Here is a 26,473-nt window from a genome sequence, read left to right as displayed (position 1 = left end):
TCATCCAGTGAAAACAAAATTCTTAAAAGTAGCTTATTAGATAGTATTTCTAATTATTACTCATAAATGAAAAGAAATGAGTATTAAAAGCAGTTACAGAAAAAAAAACTGAGTTAACACACAGAAATTCCAAGATACTCAAAGTATCAATGAGGGCTGTAGAAGGTTCTTCCAAATATTTTGTCTCATCTCCTGATTTTAACATTTACTATTTTGTCTGTCCAGAAGAGGCTCTATTTTCTTTTGGGGAATGTGTTCCTCTCATCTGCAACCCAGAGATTCCAGTGGGAAACAGAACCCTGTTACCTAGTAAGGTAACCTAAGGCAGAAAGGGATGGTTCCTCTGAGTGGAGCTAAACTAGAACATCCTTTCCTTTTTGGCCACAGACTTGGAAGACAATCAATCAGAGTAGGGAAGAGAATCTACAGCAGTATAGAAATGCCTATTGATGGTTGGAGATAATAGAACAAACAGCAATCAGGAAAAGAGATAGACATAGTAACAAAGCAATACAAGCATGCAGGAACAAAAACAAAAGGCATAGGATATGTAGCAAAAGGCATCTCTGACAGAGTATCACAGAAGGAGAGGGAGGAAAACCACGAAAGCCACAGGGAGCCAAAGGACCAGAAAGAGACAGACAGGCAGAGGCCCCAGTAAGCATTAAGATTCTCTGCAGCCAGAGCCGCTTCTGCTTTCTCTGAGAGTCAATAAATTATCCCTTTGGCTTTTGTTAATTCAAGTTAGGGCTGTGATAGCAGAGCTGTTTTGCTTTATAGGACTATGATTTGTGCTTTCTTTAGATTTCTCCATAGCTTTAAGTAGTAGCTGGTTAACAATCAAGACTAAATACCCAAGTTGAGAGCTTTAAAATTAGACAAGATGACTTTCACCAATCTACTGTAGTCTGGATGTCTATTTCACCTTACTTTTGTTGTTGTTGTTTATTTCCTCCCTCCTCCCAAGGTGCTGTAGATTAACAACCAGGATCAGGCACATGCTAGGCTACCACTCTTCCCTGAAATACATGCCCAGGCCCCCTAAAGTTCTTATACTAGAATCTTAGTCCCCAAGGTATTAGGAGGTGAGGCCTGTAGGAGGGCCTCAAGCCATGAAGAAAGTAATTAGGTCATGAGAACACTTACGAAGAGGGCCATTAGTACCAGATAAATGAGGCCACAGGGAGCTTATTCTACCACAAAAGCACAGGCGAACGGGACTATCAGTGGTATAGATAGAAAGTCTACTAACACCTTGATTTTGGATGTCACTGTTTTCAAAACTGTGAAAAATAAATTTCTACTTTTTAAAAGCTATACATTGTGACAATATCCTAAATTAGGGTCATACAGAAAGGCAATTCTATCTCATACTAGCTGGTATGCTCTTATAAAGAAAAAAAGGAATAAACTTCAGAAAGAAAGTATAAAGTATGAGTAAACTAAGCTGGATGCTGGTGGCCCACGCCTGTAATCCTAGCTACTCAGGTGGCTGAGATCTGAGGATCGCAGTTCAAAGCCAGCCCGGGCAGGCAAGTCCTTGAAACTCTTATTTCCAAAAACCACTAGAAAACCAGAAGATCGCTGTGGCTCAAGCAGTACAGTGCTTGCCTTGAGCTGAAGAGTGCAGGGACAGCACCCAAGCCTAGATTCAAGCCTCACGGCCAAAAAAAAAAAAAAAAGTAAACTTGAATTAAGGACAATACAAACAAACTAAACTCAAGTTGAGAGGGGGGGAAAAAAAGCCAAAAAAGGTTCTAGAGTTTCAACTCAAAGACCTCACACTTGCTAGACAGATACTCTACGAGTGCTATTTTTTCAGTGCTATTTTTTTTTTTAAGATAAAGGGTTTTTCTTCCTTCCTAGGTACATGCCTGGACCATGAACTATTTTTGACTTCCTTAGCCAAGCCTGGATGAAAGGCATGCAACATCATACCCAACTTCTTTTCACCGGGATGAAGTCTCAGACTTTTCTGCCCCAGCAGAGCTGCAATCTTCCAGATCTCAGTCTCCATACAGCTAGAATGACAGGCACATACTACTACCAACAACTGAGAAGAAGTATCAAAGACTTTTTCTTCTTGGACTACTCTTGAATCCAAATCCTCCTGACCTCAGCCTCCCCATAGCTAGGACTAGTAACAGAAATCTTAGGGCCTCATGTGAAAATAGCAAGAGTAGTACAAAAAATGTGAGTTAAAATATACTCCATATTTTGTGCTCATTCACAGCCCATATACTACATTTAGAATGATACTGATACTATCAGGGCTCCAAGTTAAGCATATTGGTGAAGTGTTCCATAAGTATGCAGCAAGTTGAGTCCTGGTCTTCCAACTGCTTTGTCTTAGAATACAGTAGGTCATCAGAAAGACCGATAAATAAGGGAGGAGGGGAGCATATTGGTAGATAAGACAAATATTAATCATATTTTTTCACTCCTGTTTTATGTGTACCTGTGATCATGTAAATATAATTTAGTGAGGCAATCAGCCTGAGGTGATTTTCTGATGAGCTAGTCTTTTCCCAAATAAACCATCAGAAGATATCTTCTCTCTATGGGCCTCTAGATATAAAAGAAGCAAGAATGAGAGGAACTACAAGCTAGGATTAAGAGTTATATAAACTTTCAAAACTTTGTTTTAAATTTAGGGCACGTAAAAAACCAGAACCTCACACTTTCAATGTTTCACTGGGCTTTACTCAGCAGAAGATAAAGAGTTATGAGTAAGACACAAATTCTGATGTTCATAAATTTACTCTGATGATGCCAAATGTCAAGTTTAGAAAAGTCATGAAAAGAGACGCCCCACAGTGGGAAAGTAGTATGAGCTCCAGAAAAATTGCTGTGGGGTTCCAATGGGGTAGAGGAAGGGCACTCATTTTCTGTTGGAAGAGTATATAGAGATAAATTAAAGTATCGTTAAGGTGAACCATAGGGAGAAGTACATGACTCACACAAGCTAGGACAAAGCACATGTGCTAAAAGAAGGGCATGTCCATTTTGTCAGATCCTAGAGTCTAAGTAGGGGAATAGATTACAGATTGTGGTGAGAGGTGAAAGGCTTCAAACTTGCAAGAGTACAAGTTAGGTAATGGTGATACTAAGTATGTTTAAAGAGAGGATTAAATAAAGCCACAATATTCTTGCAAATTATTTCAAGCGAGAATTTTAAGAAATGGTAATTTTAAAAAAGGTAACAGAGTATGACTAAAACCAAGATAATATTCTTAAAAGAAATGTTAAAGACAGGTAGAAGAACATTTGGTGGGGCAAGGCTAGCTGAGGTGACAATAGGTCATGACAGTAGAGATGTGGCACCTGAGTTCTGGCATAACTTATAGTTAGGAAATCATGCTACAACACAGGAGTATTAGGAATTCGCTTTTATCCAATATACAAACGAAAAACAAGAGGGTAGATGAATGCATGCCTTGGGCTATGTAAGAATGAGTTAATGAAAAGACAAATGCTTCTGTTTAAGAGTCAGTATTTCACAATTTTCCAGCTTAGACAAGACTGAAATAGAAAAAGGAATTTAGAAAGAAGCACTCCTTATTCTCTTGAGTACTCTTGGAAGATGCATAAAATATTCTATCCAAGAACATTCTAACATCTTAATGCACACTTTCAACTACATTTTAAGCTAATCTGCTTAAACATAGTCAAACTGAAAGCATTACTAGCATTTTTTTCTGACTGTGATAAATAATTGAAGTTTCTCTGAGTTCTATTAGAAATTATTTTCTTGGCAGTACTAGGGTTGGGAGAGGGCCTTGCGCGTGCTTCATCACTTGAGCCACATTGCTAGCCCTTGCTGCTTTGGTTATTTTTTGGATAGGGTCTCACAATTTTGCCCTTTTGCCCAGGATAGCCACCGAAGATGATCCTCCTGATCTCTGCCTCCCATGTAGGATGTCAGGTGCACACCACCACTGTTTGGCTTATTTATTGAGATGAAGTCCCTTATTTCCCCAGATCTGCATCCAATGGTGAACCCTGATCTCTACCTTCTGATTAAAGGGGATTACAAGTATGAGGTATACCACACTTTTGTTTTTAAATTACAAAAACATGAAAACTCAGGTGATGTGTATGTAGAGCTGAATATATAAAATAATCTAAGTAATTTTCTTGCTAAGAGTTACTATTAAGATATCTCTCTTCTAAATCTCCAAATTAAAAATATTTTTATAATTTGAAATTGCTTTGCTTATACTATTACAGGCTCTCATCTGAACCATCTTCAATAATGAAATACACATAATCAGAAAACTCAAGTAACACTGGATTAGATATCATCAATGTACAGCTGTAACTACAGGGTGTGTTCATAGCTTTAACAGGTGCTCCTCAAGGTAGCTTGACGGTAAGGAAATACCAAGGATCTAGAACTGATACTTAACTCTTCCCTGCTAGTCCTGAGGATCTGGTTGGAAACAAGCCTTCCACACACAATTTACTCCAGTGATATTACATAACGTATCCATAAATAAGGTAGATCTTAAAAGATGTTTTTGCATTTTGATGTCAGCACTTCCACAATTTTCTCCTTTCATCTCTGGTTTCCTATTTTGGTTCCAAAATTACAGTACTTCTATAGACCTTTTATCTGTTCTTCTAAATTCATTAACTTATCTTACTGGTTAATTAATACATTTTAATGCCTGATCATAAAAAAGCTATAGGGATCCTATTTATTATGATCTTCTGGAAAGTAAAGATAGAAAAACCATTGGTAGTTAGAGGGTGGTAGGTAGGGATCAGAAGAGAATAACTCCAAAGAGGCATAGAGTACTTTCTGAGTAATGGAAATGTTCTACATCTGATGTAGGCCATATTAAACACAGTAAATTTTATTATAAATAAATGTTAAAACAAAATTAAGCATTTAGGAGGCAGAACTTAAGATAGCTTGGTGATGTGATGACTGAGGGAAGAGGGCCAATGGTACATTACAGGTGTCTGGTTATTGCATGTAGAATATGCAGTTGAGCTAGAAAAACACATACCATTCTGCAATGAAAGACCTCCAAACAAAACTAGCAGGCAATCTATAGATACTCATGTAAGTGAGTTGCTTCAGAGATGACTCCTCACTGTTGCAGTTATATACACTCTGTTCTCCAGTTCACAGTAAAACATATTATAAAATATGTCTTTTAGGGTGGGCTAGAATATATTAACCTCAACTGCCAGACAAAGTAAGTGACCTTACAGCCACTGCCATTTAGAATGCAAAGTTAATTCACTCATAATGCTAAAGCAGTGATAATATGGTGTTAATATGGTCATTCATCCTTTATTTTACTAAAAGTGATTATTAATCCAGGTATTGGTGGCTCACGTCTATAACCCTAGCTACTCAGTAGGCAGAAATCCAAAGATCATGGTTTGAAGCCTTTTGGGCAGAAAAGTCCCTGAGACTCTCATCTCCAGTTAACCATCAAAAAAAGGGGGGGGGGGAAGCTGCAAGTGGAGCTATAGTTCAAGTGGTAGAGCACTAGCTTTGAGCAAAAAAACTCAGAGACAGTGTCTAGGTCTTGAGTCCAAGACTTAGGACTGGCATTAAAACATCATCAACAACGTGATTTGTTGTATATTCATAATCTATGACAAAAAAACCCACTGGGATCCAGGACATAGGGCATTGCAACTAAATTAGACATCACAGAAATTCCTTTATCAGGACCATGAAACAGCTGGAAAGTAATTTTTGGTTTAATTTCAACAGGACTGTGTGAGTATTCTCAGTGTATGGTTGTTTCCAGAGCCCTTTTTCTGTTACAAGCCATCTCAGAAAATCTCATTATTTTGCAACTGTTTATAAAAATGGGTAAGTTTGTAAGTATACTTCTGAATTTTGTATTTAATTCACGTTACAAAACCTTTACAATACAAAAACCACCTTAATTTTTCCTCATGACTTCTACTTTTAGAAGATTTTAACAATTAAAATAAAAATCAAGACCTTTTGTAAGTTTAAGCTCAGTTGTTTCAAAAACCATTTTTAAACCAAGCAATCATTCTGTATTAATATAGATGCACCTGGACAAAAGAAACAGAAGAATTCTGTAGTCATATAAATGGGTTAAACTGAATTCTCAAAGATAGATCTTCTCTTAAATATTAAAACAATGTTTACTGCATATTTTCCCAAAGAACTTATGCTTGAATTTAGCAACCTCGTTAAAAGATAAAGGTAAGGCATAAGCACAGGACATTCGCAAAATTTAAAGAAGCTGCCTGAACAGCATACCACCTAAGGTATTACCTGATAGATATCAGACAAACTGCTGCTCCCAGAGTCACTGGCAATGCTACAACCAGACTGACTAGAGGACACGTGAGTCACTTGTGGGTGAGGGTTGTCTGTAAGGTGCATCTTGGTAAGGTCAGCCGGAAGCTGAAGAAGAAAAATAACCTGTGTTATTCTAAATGTCATACTGTATCTTTAAAATTGTTCTTGATATAGTGGAAGTTCTGCAGCATATTTTTGTTCTACATACCTTGCTGTGCATAAAGGGTTAGAAATCTGTTCTAACCTAAACTTCTCATTTTTAGAAAAAAAATTCTTGAAATAATTAAGAATCCAATAGCACTCTATAACTATTAGATATTGCTAACGTAGTAAGCCCATGGAATAATTTTTTCTTTTTTTTGTCGGTCGTGGGGCCTGAACTCTGGGCCTGGGTACTGTCCCTCAGCTCTTCAGCTCAAGGCTAGTGCTCTACCACTTGAGCCACAGAGCCACTTTCGGCTTTTTCTGCTTATGTGGTGCTGAGGAATCGAACCTAGGGTCTCATGCATGCAAGGCAAGCACTCTACCACTGAGCCACCTTCCCAGCCCCCATGGAATAATTTTCTACAGGCTGCCATTACTAATAGTATTTTAGAAGAACCTGGCTTCTCTTTTTTCTAAACAAAAGTATCAGCTGCTTTCGTGATATACAGTAGAAATCTCTTTTCTCTTCTTTTCCCTGTTGTCTTCTCTCTCTCCTCTCCCCATTATACAAAATTATGGCTAAAACCAGATAAAATAGCAATGCCTGGGATTAAAGCACAACACCTGGCAGGAAAAGTAACTGCATTCAAGATTCCAACAATGTTTAGTCATCTTTTTTTTACTTTGTAGTCGGCAACTGAGGAATTTATTAGTGATCAAAATGACTTAATGAATGTCTGTGCTATATGTAAAGAGATACAACATACACAAGGAAAGGACTCCACCTCTTCATCCTTAATATGATTGTACTCATATCACAAATGCAGATTACATATTTCATACCATAAAATAGCCATTTCATAAAATAGGGCTACAGAAGTGAAGAAACCACTGTAAAAAAGAACTCCCTCTTCCACTGAAGAAACCACTGCAGTCCACAGTAATGAATGTTTTCATAGGAGATATGGCTTTTGTCTGAATAATTTCTCTTCAACTTTCTATTCTGGATATTAAGAGGCGCCCATTCAATTTTTTAAGAGGTGCCCATTCAATTTTTAAAGTACTGTTTGTCACTGAACAGAATAAAGCAAGTATGTTCTAAAAGAAAATATTCAAGGCTGATTTCTACTAACTCAAGAAGTTATATAATTATAGAAAATACACATATATTACATAGTGCATGTTTACTCTCACATATGGAATATAGATCTAAAATGCAAACATGCATGAGACATATGCAGAGCTCTATGCATATACCCACAAATTCTCTAAAGTATGGTAAACTTAGGGGAGGAATCTAAAGGTGTAATTCCATTAAACAACATATGCACTGTTTAGCAGAATGAAACATGTTCTGGAGGGGAGGGCAAAGGAGGAGCACATGAATGGAGGGAGAAAGAGTGAGCAAATGCAGTCATTAGAGCCAAAGTACATTACATAAAAAAATGAAGTACATAATCTGAGGGTAGGGCTGGAAGTAGGGAAAATGAGGGAGAACACTGACTCATTGATCAAGAAGCATTGTACTCATAGCTTATGAAATTGTAACCTCTCTGTACAAATAATAAAAAATTACAGTGCACTGTCCACAAACAAATGTACTCTTATCTGACTTACAAAATGGTAATCCCTCTGTACAACACCTAAATAGTAACAATAAAATTGCATTAAAAATTACACAGTGAATTTCCTCCTTTGATGTTGGGTTAGGTAATCGACATTAAGATAAAGAGAAAACACTATTGAGAGCCACTGGTTGAGGGGACAAATGTTCAATGATAAGCTTCAGTGGAAGGGGGCCCTGGAGAATGAATTACACTCTGAGTGTTACCTAAAAGCAAACTGATACTGATTTTTACAATCACCAAGGATTACAAGTGTTTCTAGTCAACTGTTGGAAGCAAATATAAATCCTAAGAGAAGGGTAGGAACAAAGGAGATGCAGTGAAAAATGATGCCTGATGCCAGGAGCTGGTGGCTCACACCTGTAATCCTAGCTTCTCAAGAGGCTGAGATCTGAGGATCAGGGTTCAAAGCCAGTCTGGGCAGGAAGATCTGTGAAACTCTTTATCTCCACTAAACTACCAAAAAAGCCAGAATAGGAGATGTGGCTTAAGTGGTAGAGTGCTAGACAACACCCAGGCCAAGTTCAAGCCCTTGGGCTTAAAAAAGAAAAGAAATCGGAATAATCAGTCATACAAAGAGAAGAAAGACTATTTAAAAACATAGAAACGGTCCTAAGGCAGTGGCTCATGCCTCTAATCCCAGCTACTTGGGAAGCAGAGACAGGTGGTGATAAAGATGAAAACGGAATGAATGGGTCCAGCTTTCAAGGTGTTCCATGGACAGTGAAGACACATTTATAAGCAAGCAGTACCTGATTTTTACATCATGGGAAACCTTATAACAGACTTCAGCTGGATTTCCCTCAGCCTCTCTAAGGGATGGGAATGATGATAGTGACTGCAGTCAACATGGGATGTTCCTTATATATAGCACATGTGTGAATGATAGCAAATGTATTTTATATGACTTTTATATAGATTATCTGATTTAATCTGCTGTAGGTTAGATGTCCAGAAATACCAAGGTTTATCTGCAAGGGCAAGAAGGATTTGAATTCAAACACTATAGAAGTATACAATTTACTGATGACTGTAGATAAACACAGAAGGAAAAAGATGCACAGAAAAGAGGCTAGAATGTGATTACAAATTCAAGCAAGGCATTCTGCATTTCATTCCCATAGGCTACTAAAGTTTTCTGCGAAGTATAACTGCACTTCTCAGATTTTACTGCAGTAATAATGGGCTCCTCTATTTTAAGTGTGTAACCCAGGAGCTAAGTGCCAGTACCTATAATCCTAGGTACCCAGGAGGCTAAGATCTGAGGAGCATGGTTTGAAGCCAGCCCAGGCAGAAGAGTCCATAAGACTATTATCTATTATCTCCAATTAACCAGCAGATTGTAGCTGAAGTGGCAAAGTACCAGCTTTGAGCAGAAAAGCCGAAGTAAAAGCTTGAGGACCTGAGTTCAAGCCCTAGCATTAACACACATACACCGGGGGAAGGGGATGGGGGGCAGGGGGAGGAAGGGAGAAACAATCCATTTCTCCTTGCGTCTCTCCCTCTTTTTTTTTTTTTTTCCATCCCATCTTCCTCCCTTGGTTCTTTATGGTACCAGGGTTTGAAGTCAGGGCTTCACACTCACTCAGCTTTTTCTGCTACTTAAGCCATGCCTCTAGGACTGTTGTTTTGCCTCTTTTATCTTTGCTTTATTTTTATTTTGGAAATAAGGTCTTATAGGATTTTCTGCCTAGGCTGGCTTCAAACCAGGATCCCTGGACCTTAGCCTATTGAGAAACTAGAATTATAGGTGTGAACCATCAGCAGAGAGCAGGGGGAAGTATGTATTTTTGTGTTCCATTCCACTCCCTTGAATATGAAATTCAAACTGTTATATCCAAATATACGAACATATTTTAATATTGCCCTCCCAAAGGCTTGGGATACTGTTGCCTACTTTGCATACAATATCTGCTCATCACATATTTATAGAATTAATGTTTGCTTTCTGAACATTGTCATTGCTCCTCAAATTTCCATGGATATCTCAACAGATGAAATTTCAACTCAGGCACATACTGTATTTCACACAGAGTGACATTTCCTAACCCGTGTACCTACCTTAGAACACTATTCCAGGAGATACAAATGACCGAAAAATGATTAAAATTTAAATAAGAATTCCATGAATAAGTTAGGAAGCAATGCTGTGTTATGCCCTCCTCCCACCAGTGCCTTATAAAAAAATATATATATATATACATTTTTATGGAAGGTTCAACAAGTCTCAATCTGTTCCATACAGTATTCTCTAAATTTATTTTTCTCCAATATTCTTAGTATGCTACCAGTATAGCAAATGTTTTGTGATAATCCCCTATGTCCAACCAAGAAGTGCTCACTAGGCAATTAGTGCCAAGTCAAACTATGGCTATGAAGAATGCTTCTGACTTAAAAGCAGTATGTACATGTATGCACATACTTCTACTTGAATATGTCTGTATCAGCAGGAATGTAGGCATGTATAGTTTAAGAACATTCAAGACACTTTAAAATATGAATTTTTGAAACTATTTCTCCAACATCATTTGCCAAAAATCACTAAATTTCAAACTACAGTAAAACTTAATTTTTAAAGAATGGCTACTTGATTCCATATCTTGGCTATGGTAAACAATGCTGTAATGAAAATGGCTGTGCTGGTGGCTTTAGTGTGTGGCCTGGTTTGTGTTCAACTGGATAGAATGCTCAGGAATGAGACTGCTGGGTCATAGGAAAGCTCTATGCTTAGCCTTTTGGGGAACCTAGTCTATACTGCTGAACAAGTTTACATTCCCACCAACAGTGTAGTAGCTTTTCTTTCAGTCACATCCCTGCCAGCATCTGTTATTGTTAGTTTCTTGATAATGGCAGGAATCTCAATATTGTTTTGATTTGCATTTCTTTTATGGTCAGAGATATTGAACACCTCTTCATGTGTCTACTGGTCATTCTTACATGTTCTGAGAAGTCTCTTTTTAAGTCATCCCATTTATTTTTATTTATTTATTTTTGGGTCCAGTCGTGGGGCCTGAACTCTGGGCCTGGGCGCTGTCCCTCAGCTCTTCAGCTCAAGGCTAGCGCTCTACCACTTGAGCCACAGCGCCACTTCTGGCTTTTTTCTTTTTGCTTATGTGGTGCTGAGGAATCGAACCCAGGGCCTCGAGCATGCAAGGCAAGTGCTCTACCACTGAGCCACCTTCCCAGCCCCAGTCATCCCATTTATTAATTGGGTTGTTGTTTTTTGAGGATTTGGGTTTTGGGGGGGGGATTAAGTTTTTGAGCTCTAAGTATATTTTAGATATGAGGTCCTTGTCTGATGCATAGCTAATAAAGATCTTCTCCCATTCTGTGGGCTTTTTATTGCTAGCTATGTCCTTTACCATGGAGAAACTTTTCAGTTTGGTGCAATCTCATTTATCCACTCTTTGATTTGTTGTGATTCTGAATCTTAGGAAGTTTTGATCCATGCCAATGAACCCTAATTTTCCCAATCCCTTCCTGTAATATTTTAAAGGTTTCTTGTTTTACATTGAGAACTTTGAGCCTCAGTGGACAAGTGGATAAAGGAAATGTGGCATACAAACACAATGCAATTCTATGCTTCCATCAGAAAGAATGGTATTGCCCCATTGGTAAGGAAATGGAAAGGCTTGGAAAAAAAATTATTAAGTGAAGTAAGCCAGACCTAAAGAAACATAGGTTGCATGGCTTTCCTCATTTGTAGCAATCAGTATGCATATAAATCTGTAAGTAAACCCAATGGACAGTAAAATAAAGAAATTACATTTGGACATGATAAATTAAACAGGACTCTAAACATTTACACAATGAGACCAAAGAAAGGTATCTTAGGAGAGGATCACAAGAGCTCAATAGCTATGTGTATATGATCTTATAAAATTATGCTTATCAAAATGAAAATGAACTCCAAGAAATAGAAAAACAAGAGGTTTTTTTATTTTACTTTCTGTACATTTTTTTTCTTCTCCTGTTTTTCCCCTTTTGTCACTGTTTATTTCTGTACCTTTTGTATGTTAAGTTTATCTGTTTGGGGGAGGGGAAGGGGAAGCACAAAAATGGTGGGACAAAGGGTGAACTAACTCAGCAGTTTTACTCACTAGCCACTATGTTGAAAATGAACTATACAACTTGTGGAGGAGGAAGGGGGTCAGGAGGGAAAAACTGGGAAAAAATAAGGGAAGAGATGACACTTTTAAATGTATTCATTACTTATGTAACTGTAACCCCCTCTGTACATCACTTTTACAAAAAAAAAAATTAAGAGTTACTTAATTATAGAAGCAGTTTGCCTATCCAGAAATCATGTTGTTAACCAAAAAGTGAAGATGAGTCTTGGCTATATAACAAAGTCTCCAGTCTGTGTACTCCTTCTACGAAGACATAAATGCTCTACCATATACTAATTTGTTGTATCTATAAATAAATTTTGGCATCCTCAGTGGTACAATTTCTCATTTGTGGGACAATGATCATTTATGTGTAGACCTAAAGTAAGGTATAGCAAAAAAGAATAAATGCCTTAGTGTGTGGGAATTAAAACACACATTTAAATGATCACAGTAATAAATATAATTTAGAAAGACCTATTTTTATCTGGGTAGAGAACAGGAACAATAATGTTCAAGATGACTTCTGTGGATTAGCAAGCCTAAAGATTCTAAACAGACAAAGATGTAGAACCATTCAAAATAGTAAACCTAGTTACACTTTACCACTGAACTACTTTACCAGTCCGGATGTGGCATTCTTGAGTGCTAGGATTTCCTGTACTAAAAGAGAACTACTGAAGAATTATAAGCAAGAGAACAATTGGAACAGATTTGCTCTTTCACAAAATTACTCTGGAAACATACAAGATGAAATAGAAGAAAATCACATAGATGAGGCAAAGGAGATATTAATTAAGGCTTAAGCAAAGGTCATAATTATAAGGGAGCTTCTAAGACTAGACAGTAACATACACAGAAAACTGTCAGGTGACAAGAAGTAGGAGGGAGGAAGAAGGGTAGGGCAGAGCTGGAGTAAGTGAAGGAGATTGAAATCATACATACATACATATATATATACATATATATTCCAATATAGACTTTGGAGCTGGGTGTGGCACCAGAGGCTCATGCCTATAATCCTAGCTACTCAGGAGGCTGAGATCTGAGGATCACAGTTCAAAGCCAGACCAGGCAGGAAAGCCCGTGAGACTCTTATCCCCAATAAACTACTCAGAAAAAGCCAGAAATGGGCACTGTGGCTCAAGTGGTAGAGCACTAGCCATAAGCAAAAGTAGTACAGGGACAGAGTCCAGACCCAAAGTGCAAGCCCCAAGACCAGCCAAAAAAGAAAAAACAAAAAACAAGAGTTGAGTCTGTTCTGTAGAATCTTAATTAAAAAACAAAAACAAAAAAGTAGGCATGACAATAGCTATCGTGTTGGACATACACATATCAAGAGCTCACAGTGTGATGTCTAAAGCATATGAAATTGCAGGGAAATATGAAGCAGTCATTATTATTTTTTTGAAAGCTGAGAGTTGGGAGGGGAATGCACAATTATTAGTAAGTCTTAGAGTTCTTAAGTCTAAGACATGTTTGTTCTTATTTTTTTGGCAATACTGGAGAGTGAACTCAGGGCCTCTCCACCCATTGGGCCATGTTCCCAGACCTTCTGCTTTTGCAGTTTCATTTTTCAGATAGGGTCTCACACTTGGCTGGGGATGGGATGGCCTTGATTCAAATCTTCCTACTTTCCCTTCCTGAGTAGCTGAGATTATAGGTATGCAAAACCATGGCTTGGTTTTCTTTTTGTTTTTCAGAGACAAGTTTTCACTATTTTTTTTTTTTTTGCTTGGGCTAACAAGCACATTTTAATGTTTTGAAACCATAGAGAAGCTTTATAACAATATTCGTAGATCATGTTTATTAAAAGTGTAGGCAGTCAGGTACCAGAGGCACACATCTGTAGCCCTAGCTACTTGGGAGGCTAAAGACTAGAGGATCAAGGCCAGCTGAAGCAGCAAAGGCCATGAGAATCCATCTCAACAGAAGGTTAAGTGTGGGAATGCATACCTATCATCTCAGCTGTGGTAGAAAGTATAGAACAGTCCAGTCCAGTGCTGGGACAAAAGTGAGATCCCTATCTCAAAAAAAAACAAACCAGTGCAAAAGAGGGGTCGCAGGTATGGCTCCTTAAGTAGGCCCCGAGTTCAAATACCATACCTTCCCTTAAAATAGTAAAAGCAGACAGACTTGCTGACAAAAGCAGCAATCAGTATAAAAGTGCATGTCAGATTGGAGCACAAATAAGGAACTCAGTGACTTGGAGAGGGAGTACAGTACAAGATAAAGGAAGAGGGAGTACACCAAGTCATGAAGCTGACTCTGACTTTTAGTCTGTTAAGGAAGGGAGAGCAATCAGCGAGCTGTGCCAAACACGGTTCACAAGAAAGTTAAGGGCCAACAAGAGAGATTTAGCTGTGCCCAAATCTTCCAATAACCAGTGACCATAGGAGCATCTAAAATAAAGTAGAAAGCAGAGCAGTAATGCCACTTCTACCCAGTAAAGTCACGTCGATCAAACGACCCAACCAGACCAGGAAAGCAAGCTCTCAACTAAAAAAAAACAAACAAACAAAAAGTCAACTCTCTTAGAGAAACACAGCAAACAGAAAATAGCACCCATAAGATGAAAAGTAATCAACAAATGAAAAAAAGCATCATTTAAGATAATAAATACATGGTTACATTTATAAATTTAAAGGTGATTTTTCCACTAGCTATAAATGAAGAATTAGTGAACCAGAAGTTCAAACGGAAACAAATGTTTAGGGATATTATTGGCAGATCCAGACTTCAAAGATGTAGAGAGATTAAAGGAGGAGGTACAATTTTCAAAAATCACTGAACTTCTCACAACTGAAGATAAATGAGAACCTTCAGCTTGGGAGAGTCCTCCAAACAGCAAAAAGGAGAAACAGAACATTACACACAATCATTAGCAAAACGTCATGACATCAAGGATAAAAAAAACCAAGATACAACTAATCACTAATAAGAAGAAAAACACAATACTTAAAGGAACAAGAACTACAATAAGCATAATCAGCAACACTGGATGCCAGAAGACAAAGACTTTTTCAAAGGGTAAAGGAAAAAAGCCCCTGGACTTCCACTTCCTATCAAACTAAACAAATATTTTTTAACAAGGCACTTTGGGACCTAAAAGGACTTAATAGCCATCTCCTCATAGAACTTTGCTGACAGCACAACTTACTTTAGCAAGAAAATGAACTCAGAAGTAGTGAAATACAAGTAATAGGATGGAAAAATACATGAATCATAAAAGAAAAACAGAAACAGTAAAATGCATTAGAAATCCAAAAGTAGCAAGTAAGAAAAATTAGTAACAAGTTTAATGTGTTTAAGCAAAGAGTTAAGATTCAATCAAAGTAACATGAAAGATAGAGGAGACAGGAAAGAGACATTTATTCTCATAAATACTTAATATGCACAGCAAAGTACTGATGATAGAATAGAATGCTCATGTATTTGCTGACATTTAATGAAATCTTAGAATATGGTTTTTTAAATTTTCAAGGACTCCTGTACTTGTTAAATCTTAAATCAAGAAGTTGGAGATCAGCACTTACAAAGGCTATTTTTGTTGATAATACAACCCCTGTATCTCATTCTTAATGTTCATTCAAGTTTTACCTATTTCTCTTCCACTCAGTTTTAAATCATAGTAATGCCACTCACAAGCATCATCTTGGCCCACAGGTGGCATTTGCATTAAAGGGGCCACTCTCTATAGACATACAAATAAGCACACCCAGGTTCCCTTTCAGCTCTGTTACAATCAGCTGTTTGCCAGCTATACAGCACATTTTAAATGTACCTTCATGAAATGCCTTTAGGAAAAATATGTAATGAGCTAAGCCAAATAAGACAGTACACCATGATGCTGTCATAGTATTTCTCCCTTAGTCACCATCACAGGGAAACCTTTAAACAAAGACACGGATCCACACCTTGCAAAGAAGTATCTGTGTGCCTGTCTTCATTCAAGAGATACAGAAAGAGATCTATGATCATTCTTACAATTTTAAGTATTCTCTGATTTAGTTAAAAAAATAAAAACAAAAACCCTTCATTTCATGCTTTTTATATTTTGAAATTAATGTAAGACAGGAAAGAAAACTCAAATGGCATCATATTACAGACATTACTAGTAGCTACTATGAACAATACAAATATTGAATTACAGTGTATGTTTTTCAACATTCTACCATTTTGCTATTTTGAGTTAATATATCTAAAATGACAAGTGGTTGATCTATTGCTACTTAAAAAAATACTTCAGAATATTAATTATTTTTGCATAATTATTTTTTGTTTAGCATTTTCTTCCTATTTCATTAAGTATCATCAGTCTTCATTAAATACAATTCAATCCTCATTTATTTGGTAGCACCATAATAGTAAAATAATGTTGTATAAGCTAATATTTACCAGTATGACCACAGGTTAGTACAGAAATGGCCATAACCAGATGACAGACAATTCAGTCTGAGGAGAGTACACCTCATATGAACTATAGTTTAAGTTTGTAGATTAAAGGATAAATTTTAAAATGACTATAAAGGCTATTGTCAAAATGACTGTTTTGAATTCAAAACAAAATGTCAATAAGACAGCTTTTCAGACTGCTTTGTAGTTCTAATTTTTAAAGTTTACAAAACAGAATAGCATAATAAAGTTCATTTATAATTTAAAATACAATTTAAATTTAACAACTGAATTATCAACCTCTAAGAAAATAAGAAATAGTAATTACTTACTTTAGACGCCCACGGCTGAAGACAATTGGCATAACAGCGAACAAGAAAAGCCATTTCCTAGGCTGGAAAGGGTAGTTTCTTTTTCAAACCAAAGCCACACTGATGAGTATGTTGACAAAATTGTATTAAGTTTCCTTCTACAAATCATATACCATTGTTGTGTTATATAAAGGCAGCTTTCTCTAAACCCTTTTACAATTTGAAATCAGGAGCTTTCAGAAGGTTAGAGTATTGTTCTAAATAACTGAAACAATTCTCATTAAAATGTTCACTTTCTAAGCAAAGAAAGACGCTTAGATTTCTCACTAAGAACACACAGACGTGTATACACGTCCTTCCTCAGGCACCTGGCATAGACATGCACAGTAGTAGCACGACAGTTAGTGCTGTATCAGTCAAAGACAGTAAGGCATGCACCAAATCTGTTCTCAGATTCTTGTCTGTAATACAGCTTTGTTTTTTTCTTCAGGTTATTTCATTCTGTAGAGCAAGCACTGCAGTGATTCTTCTGCACCAGAGGCAAACCAGAAAGAATACTATACCTGAAGATTAAAGTTTCTTCTTTATACAATTTTAACCACTAGCTTAAAAAAAAAAGCCAACCATTGAGCAAATTGGCAGTTAAAAATATATGCTCTAACAGGTCTGTGCTGTCAAATGTCCAAGCATCTCCAAAAGTCAAATGATTTTCTTTTCACATGCAGTCTTTACAGCTCTGCAATACCGCTTCTGTTCTGATGCATCAGTAAGCCAGCACTCTTGATCTGGCTGTCCTAATTAAAAATGTATATATGATACAGCACAAAACATCCCATCTTTTGCTAAAGCAAGATTATATGTTAATGTCTTAATTCCTACTGTCCTTGCCTGCTTCACAGCAGCTCCCTAAGGAAAAGCTCCTCTATTGATTCTATGCTCTGCAGTAAGATGAAATATCTAATAAGAAGGAAGGAGAGTGGGAGGAGAATAGAGCTAAAAGGATGACATCACCTGTACAGAAAGCCTTCGGAAACTGCATTAGATCAATTGGCTACTGTATCTGCAGCTGTAGCCCAAAGAGCAATTTACTGAAAACACACAGGCATGCACATGCGCGTGTACGCACGCGCACACACACGTACACACAAAACACACCCTACTCTATGAGACACATTGCAAGTAAGAAAAAAATTGGCTCAAGTACTCTATTTCACAGTTTTGAAAAGAATCCACTGTTATTTAATCCTGTACATTCAATGTTTCCTAACGTTCAAATTTAACACAGCATTGTTCTCCCAAGAGAAAATACATAGCTCTAGTGGGACACTACTGCAATCCAAAATACATAAGGCAGTCTAGCTCTCACGTATGTACAGCATTACTAATTCAGGGGTTTCTGCACACAAATCTATTTACCAAGTAATGAACAGTTCATGTCATCTCTAAATTAATGCCCAAAACATTTAAAAGTACTGATTTATGTGTAAATAGTTAATTTAAATAATAATTTCATTTTTCAAGGGAAAGCTGAAGAAGCCACAGGCACAACAGTTGTGGCGTGCCATCAATTCCTTTGAGGAAGAATAATTTACACAATATGGTACTTTCCTGTAGCTCAATTCCTAGACAGAGACAAGCCAGAAAAACCTCAAAGGGTATCGGAGTAGAAAATGATTAAACCTGCTACCACCAACATGAGCTTGGACGCAAAGAAAATTGACAAATTTTTCCTTAAAAATTACGGAGAAATAAACTGGCCACAGCCTTTCCCCTGTGAATAATCACAGTACTTCTAGTATCCACCCTTATTATGTTTCTGCTACAAGATGCAGCTACTCCCACCTACACACTTACACTTATAATAGTGCCTCCCAAAAATGGTTGCATAGTTTCCAATGGTAAAATAGTCACACACACCCACACAACGAAATTATGAGACTAATAATCAGTGAAAAAAAATCAAATACCTATTTTTCCTATTCATCTAATACTTTTGTTTTTTGGGGGGAAAGCTTCAACATAAAAATTATCAGATTATTTAACCTAAGAGACAGGCGTTATAACAAAGGACACCACTTACAGGAGGGAAATATCCCATCATTAGGCATACATACAGAAAAGTGAGTTCATCAATACCCTTGGGCAAAGTCCGAGCTACTTTGTGAACAATACTGTAATGTCAATCTGAATTACACTGGTACTTATAAAACTAGACTTGAATGAAGTAAAACTATATTCTAAAGAAAGATGAGTCACACTTTCAAAATATCTGACTATAAACTTAGGCTTTCAAAAACATAAGGTTTACGTTTCTTTGCAAAGAAACTTCAAAAGACAAAATTTACATATATACAGAAATCTTCATCTGACTATTGATACAAATAGTGTGAATAGATTTCTAAATGTAAAACATGCATTTAGTACACGGATGAAGACAGGTTTTTTTTGTGCTAAATATAAATCTCCAAAAGACAAGCATTTTGTACATGAAAATTGGCAATAAGAATTAAGAATATTACAGTTCCAATGCCAGACAAAGTTATATTCATTTGTAGTATTAGGAGGATGAAGTACAGACAAATTAAAAGGCAAATTTGAATGGGTACCTTTTCCCTTTCTATATATAAACTATACTGATACCACACAAAGAAGAACCTCAAGTTGAGCAAGGGAGACAGTCTCGCTTAGCTGCTTAAAAAAAAAAAATTGCATTTCACTCACTGGATGAGTGAAATGCAATCCGCTATTGCCATATGTTAGACCCCCAGTACTCTACACCAGTTCAGTAAAAGAACCAGTCTCTTCCTTCAGTTTGGCTTGTAAACTAACATGACATCATCCCTTTCCTTGTTCTGCCAATCATCTCATAGTGTTTGCAATTCTAGAAAATGGTATGGGGAATCTATCATGCAAAATCTCCCTATGCAACAATACCATCAAAAGTAACAAGCAGGCCAAATCTTATACTCAGCTTATGAATTCATCAGCATTCTGAAGAGATTACACATACTATACTGCTTCTTCAGAAATGGTGACTTAACCTTTCAAATACTGAATAAATACTACTGATGAAAATGGTAATTTATCAAATTATTAAAAATATTTGACTAAGTATATAAACTATTTCACTTGCATCCACAATCAGAATTTTATCATTTCATCTCATTATGCTACCAATTCAAACGAAGAAATGCAGCAAAAAATGATGTGCTCTATACACCACCTAGAATCACCACAGGATGCCAGTTTAGGATACGTTTTCCCTACGTATGACATTTCATACCATCTTGATGAAATCCTTAGCTTTAAAAGAGTCTTTAGACTAGAGCAACATAAAGCAGTGTGTGGATTTTGCCAAGTTTCAAACCACTACAAAATACTGTTCTAAAGATGTAAATGTTAGCAAAATTTATGTTAACTGTATAAATTATTTTCAAACAAGAATACAGACTGGAATATTTGAAATGATACCATACAGCAAAACAAAGGTACAGTCCTGACAATTACTAAACTGAATATAAATCAATCTTTTATTTCAAATACTAATAACACTAAAAAGAAAAGCTTACCACAGATAAAGGAATAATTACCTTAAGATATATCTACTATGCCAAATAAAAAAAAAACCAACAATAACAAAGCCAGCTTTACACTAATGTCAGACATAATCACACAATTTATTCCATATACACAGTGAAGCATTATAATTACAATTTAGACAAGCCAAACTGAAAAGAAGGAAAAGAACAAAATAAAGACTCATTTCTGTTTATTAGTTAGACTTAGTCTTTGAAATATAAACTGCAGAATACATAATAAAATGTGTAATACTTTTGAAAAATAAATAAAATAAAGTATATTGCAATGGCCAGAGGTAACACACAAACCCTTGTAAAGGAAAACAGCAAGCCTTTCTAACCTCTTTCCCCCATGCTTAATGTGAACATCTGAAGTGACTCCCGTTATCAGACATGGTTAACTCTAATCACAGGTGCCCCTGAGGAATTCGTGTTTAAAGTGCCTATCTTATCCATCCTCAGTCTTTCTGAAGGAAGGAAAACCAGGGTCCCAACCCCCCACCCCCTTTTTTTGTAAGAAACACTGGGCTTCAGCATACTCTCATGTATGTCCACTAACCAATCACCCATATGCTGTCAGAAAAAAACTGCCAAAGCCACCAGCCAGACATATGCACTATGAAATATGATCCATCCTTAGGGAGTTATCCAGGAAGAAAAAGCAAAGAGGGAGAGAGAAGCTGTTATCAACGAGGGTGATGTAAGCTTCTATAATTAGAACCAGTGAATCTGAAGGAACAATAAAAAGCACCACCATGCTTACACTTTCCCCTACTCTGGATGGTTCTATCCAGGCTCTTTATACACACAGACAGGGATATACTTTGCATACTTAGGAGCCAGCCAAGTATATTACATACCTTATTGTTTTAAAAAAATCTACTAATTTTCTTCAACAACAATTTAAAAGGTCATATCTAATCATGACAAGAAAATAAAATCTCACTTTAAAATTAAGCTATCAATAATATTATCATTTCTATAAATTCCTGGACTACAGAGATTACCTTTTCATTATTTCTCTTTTCTGGTAATCCAAGGGCTTTGCACTTTTCAGGCAGGCACTTTTACCACTTTAGGCATATCCCTGTCCTTGCTATCTTTGATTTTTGAATAGGGTTCGTCTATCCCCTCCCCACCCCCACTCCATTGGCCTAGATCACAATCCTCCTATTTACAGTTTCCTTATAGCTGGGATGATAGGCCTGTGCCAATCACAGGGCTATTTTTTGTTAGTTCAGATGGAGTCTTTTTAACTCTTTGTGGTGTTGGCCTTAAACTTCAATCCTACAGATCTGTCTTCTGTAGAGCTTCGATTACAAGTGTGAGCCATCATGTCTAGCTTTCTCTTCTTTAATTTTAAATACATTTCCTAGTACTTTCAAAGCCAAATACAAAATAGTTCAGTTAATTAAACAGAGTAAGTCAAACTAAAGGGCAGTAAACCATCAGCATTCAGATTATACTATACATTAGTAACTGAGCCAATTTGAACAACCATGCAAAGTGCTCTTTTAGCAATACTTTCTTTAGCAATTACTACATGGAGGTAGAGAAGGAGAGGATTACAGCTTAAGGCCTACTTGCTAAGCAAAGTTCGTAAGACTCCTTTTGCAGTAGCACACCCCTGCCATCCCACGCTTCAACCCATAGCAGGGCTCTCACTGATGTGCAATTGTCACCGCAGGCTACAGGGACAGCAGATATTAGAAGAATCGTATAAAAAGTTCAAGACTCCAATTCCAAGGAGGGAAATTGGGTGTGCTATGTGTCTATGATTCCAGCAATTATGGGAAGCCTAAAGTAGGCAGAATGTGGCTCAGTTCCATTTCCAGGTGGGAACCAAGACCCTATCCTAAAAATAACCACAGAAAAGAAGGGTAGCAGTATCGCTCAGTGGGTTTTGTGCCCCACAGGTTCTAAGAAAATAAAATTCTTAAGCCAGTGGCTTACACCTGTAATCCTAGCTACTCAAGAGGCTGAGATCTGAAAATTGTGGTTTACACGTGCAATCCTAGCTATTCAAGAGACTGAGATCTGAAAATTGTGGTTCAAAGCCAGCCTGGGCAGGAAAAGTCCATGAGACTCATCTCCAATTAACCACCAAAAAGCTGGAACTAGAACCATGACTCAAGTGAGCAAATAGGCCCTGATTTCAAACCCCAGGACACAAAAATTAAAAAAAAAAGTATAATTAAAAACTCTGAATACTGTATTTTCTAAATTGGCAGAAACAAATTAATTTTATAAAAACAAAACAAAACCAATACATAAAAACAAATTCTGCAAATTTAAGAAATAGCAAATGAAAGTACCATGGTCAAAAACCCTTTTCTGACCCAGAATCATCACTGGTATTCAGTTTTATCTGAAGTGAAACAACTTAATTCTACTCTTCCCATCATTTGTCAGACCCTTGACAATACTCAATAGTAAAGACAACTACTGAACACTACCAAACAAACCTATGTATGCAAAAATGTCATTTTACTTAGAGTTGTAACACCAAATAAAATCTCAAGCAGAGTGCCAGCTATTTGTTCATGTGTACTCAGAAAAATCCCTGTATCCAAAGACAATCTTCATCTCACAGTTGGTTAGAACACAATGATTCATGAGCATAGACATAGATATCTAGAGAAAAGATGAAGAACAAAATTCAACTCTCTCAAGGAGAACCAAATAGTAACACTTTTTTTTTGCTGGTCATGGCACTTGAAGTCAGTGCCTGGGCAATGACTCTGGGCTCTTTTGTTCGAGGCTAGCATGCTACTACTTTAAGCTACTGCGCCACTTCCAGTTTTCCTTTGGTTAATTGGACTTTCTTGTCTGGGATGGCTTTGAACCATGATTCTCAGATCTCAGCCTCCTACATAGCTAGGATTACAGGCATGAACCACCAGTGCCTGACTAAACAGTATATAATTTGGCAATTCTACTTCTTGTAATTTTTTTCTAAAGCAATTAAGATATAGAAGCATGGATAGAAGAAACAACTTTAATGACCAACTATAGGGAACTGAATATAATAATGGTATTTACAGGGGAGCACTATGCACACATATGCTGTGGACTAGTCATAGTGGTGTATGCTTGTGCTACGTGTATGTGTGTGTAAGTAAATATGCTGTGGACTAGTCATAGTGGTGTATGCTTGTGGTGTGTGTGTGCGTGTGTGTGCGTATATATATATATATATAAAGGAGGATGGCCACATGAGCCCAGCCCAGGAGTTTGAGCCCAGCCTGGGCAACATAGGCCCTGTCTAATAAAACAAAACACAAACAAAAAGGATGATTTTTGTTAAACAAAATATTTTAAAAATGTTCAATTACATATTTACATTAAAAAATAAGATGGACATCTAGACACAGGTGGCCTATAGGACTCCAAACAGATATGACCAGAAAAGATCTTTGCAGTGGCCTATTATAGTCAAGCTATTAGAAGTAAACAAGAAATTCTAAAAGCTCCAACAAAATAGTGCCAAGTCACTGTTCAAGATTATCACTTCAAGAGCTCCAGTAGCGCAATTGGTTAGTACACGGTACTTATGAGATTATCACTTCATGGGGGCTGGGAAGGTAGCTCAGTGGTAGAGTGCTTGCCTTGCATGTATAAGGCCCTGGGTTTGATTCTTCAGCACCACATAAGCAGAAAAGGCTGGAAGTGGTGCTGCGGCTCAAGTGGTAGAGTGCTAACCTTGAGAGGAAGAGCTGAGGGACACTGCTCAGACCCAGAGTTCAAGCCCCAATACTGACAAAAAAAAAAAAAAAACAAACCAAAACCAAAGGTTATCACTTCAGACTAACAGCAGGAATCTCTCACAGGCCAGGATATCACTTATTTAATAAAAGAAAATAATTGCTATCCAAGAATGCTCTACCCAGAACACTTATTCTTCAGAAAAGGAGAAAGGATTGTCTAAGACAAAACCTGAGGGAATTCACTATGGGACTAGCCTTACAGGAGACACTTAGAACTTCTAGGGAAAGACATCACCATAATGAAGACACATTAGGTTATCAAACCAAGTCAGAACTGATACAGGAAGAGAAATACAAAAAGAACCAAACCTTGCCAATATAGCAGACCAACAAATCCAAAGATAAACAACAGAAAAAAAAAATGTGGACAAAGGATAGTCAAAACAATTACAAGGCCTGGGGATGTAGCTTAGCAGGAAAGCTTTTGCCTAACATACAAGGGGTCCTGGATTTGAGATTCTGAGTACCATACCTCACATAAAAACAATTAGAAAAAATTAACAAAATTATATAAGTCTTTACCAACAATTACCTTAACTATAAATAAATTAAATTATTCAATTAAAAAAAAACAGACTGGATGAATGGGTAAGAAAAATAAGACCTAATAATATGCCGCCTACTTCTTCAGTAAAGACAGAAGCAATGTTAAGGATGAAAAACATATTCCATGCAAATAAAAACTGGAAACAAGTTGAAATATTCCCTTAGTATTTTTGTTGGTAGGTTAGCACTCTATCACTTGAGCCATACCTCTACTTCGAGTCTTTTGGTGTTCTAATTGGAGATGAGCATCTCATGAACTTTTCTTCTGGCTTTCTCCTCAGATCTTAGCTTCCTGAGTGGCTAGAATTACAGGCATAAGCCACACACACCCAGACCAAGGAAAATGTTTAGAGACAAATAAAATCAAAGATGAAAAAGGAGACATTACAACTGCCATCACAGAAATACAAAATGGTTGAGTATAGTGACTCATACCTGTAATCCAATCTAGTTGAGAGACAAAAGAAGATTGTGGTTTGAAGCCAAGATGAACAAAAGTTAGCAGATCTTACGTGAAAAATAACTAAAGCAAAAAGGGCTCCAGCACACTACAAGTGGGAAGCATAAAGGCTTGAGTTTAAAGTGAGGGAAGAGTAAGAAGGAAATACTAAAGATCATTAGACATTATGCAAAGTCAATAATTTGGAAAATCTATAAAAAGTGGATAAGTTTTTGGACACAAACAATCTACAGAAAGTAAACCCTGACAACAGAAAAAAAATCCTAAATAAAATAAGATCAAATAATGAGGCTAAAAACACAAATAGAAACAAAAAAGCAAAACAACAACAAACTCTCAATATAGAAAAGCCCAGGGGCTGGGAATGTGGTTTAGTGGTAGAGTGCTTGCCTACCATGCATGAAGTCCTGGGTTCGATTCCTCAGTACCACATACACAGAAAAGGCTGGTAGTGGAACTATAGCTCAAAGTGGTAGAGTGCTCACCTTGAGCAAAAGCTCAGGGACAGTGCCCAGGCCCTAAGTTCAAGCCCCAGGACTGGCAAAAAAGAAAAAGGAAAAAGAAAAGCCCAGGACCAGATGAAATTTATCAAACCTTAAAAAAAAAAAAAACATACATCAATTCTTTCAATCTTAAGTTGATTAGCCTATATTAGGGGAGTTTCACTGTAATCTTCCCACACATATAGACAATGTGTCAAACACTTACCTATGGCTCTTTCCCATCCCATTTCTTTCCGTCCCAACAGATTTCACTGTTCTAGTTCATGTGAGTAAACCACTTCCACTGTATTCATCCTTTCATCCCATTACTCAGCCCTCCTACTCCCAGTGACACCTACCACCTTCAATGGCTTCTGATCCACTTCCCAGTCTTTCATTTTTCCATTTTTTTATTTAGTGCTAACAATTCTTTTCAAACTTCTATCAGAGAACTCAAAGGGAGAGAGAGCTCTTGAAATCATTTTATGATTAAAACCATTAAAACCAGTAAGGACACAGAAGAAAAACAAAAGGAAAGTACAGTCAAATACACCTGATAAAGATCATGAACACTGTCAATAAATACTAGATCAAATCCGAAAGCAATTAAAAAGAGAACTCACCATGACCACATTGGATTTGGTTCTAGTGATGAACAGTTCAACTTATACAAGTTAATAAACTTTTAATAAAGCCATGTATGGGGCTGGGAAGGTGGCTCAGTGGTAGAGCGCTTGCCTTGCATGCATGAG

General features: G+C 37.0%; 1 protein-coding gene across 3 annotated transcripts in view; it reads right to left on the bottom strand.

Moving 5' to 3' along the window:
• Positions 1 to 26,473, bottom strand: part of Rapgef6 (Rap guanine nucleotide exchange factor (GEF) 6) — a 147,888-nt gene that overhangs the window by 71,626 nt on the left and 49,789 nt on the right. For all 3 annotated transcript variants that reach the window (XM_013033804.1, XM_013033807.1, XM_013033806.1), the window contains exon 7: positions 6,278 to 6,409. In XM_013033804.1, the coding sequence (XP_012889258.1) occupies positions 6,278 to 6,409 (132 nt within the window). The remainder of the gene's footprint in view (positions 1 to 6,277; positions 6,410 to 26,473) is intronic.

Source organism: Dipodomys ordii, unplaced genomic scaffold, assembly GCF_000151885.1.
Source record: "Dipodomys ordii isolate 6190 unplaced genomic scaffold, Dord_2.0 Scaffold177, whole genome shotgun sequence".
Taxonomy (NCBI): domain Eukaryota; kingdom Metazoa; phylum Chordata; class Mammalia; order Rodentia; family Heteromyidae; genus Dipodomys; species Dipodomys ordii.
The sequence above is the reverse complement of the archived record's forward strand: the minus strand, read 5'-3'. Positions and strand labels throughout refer to the sequence as shown.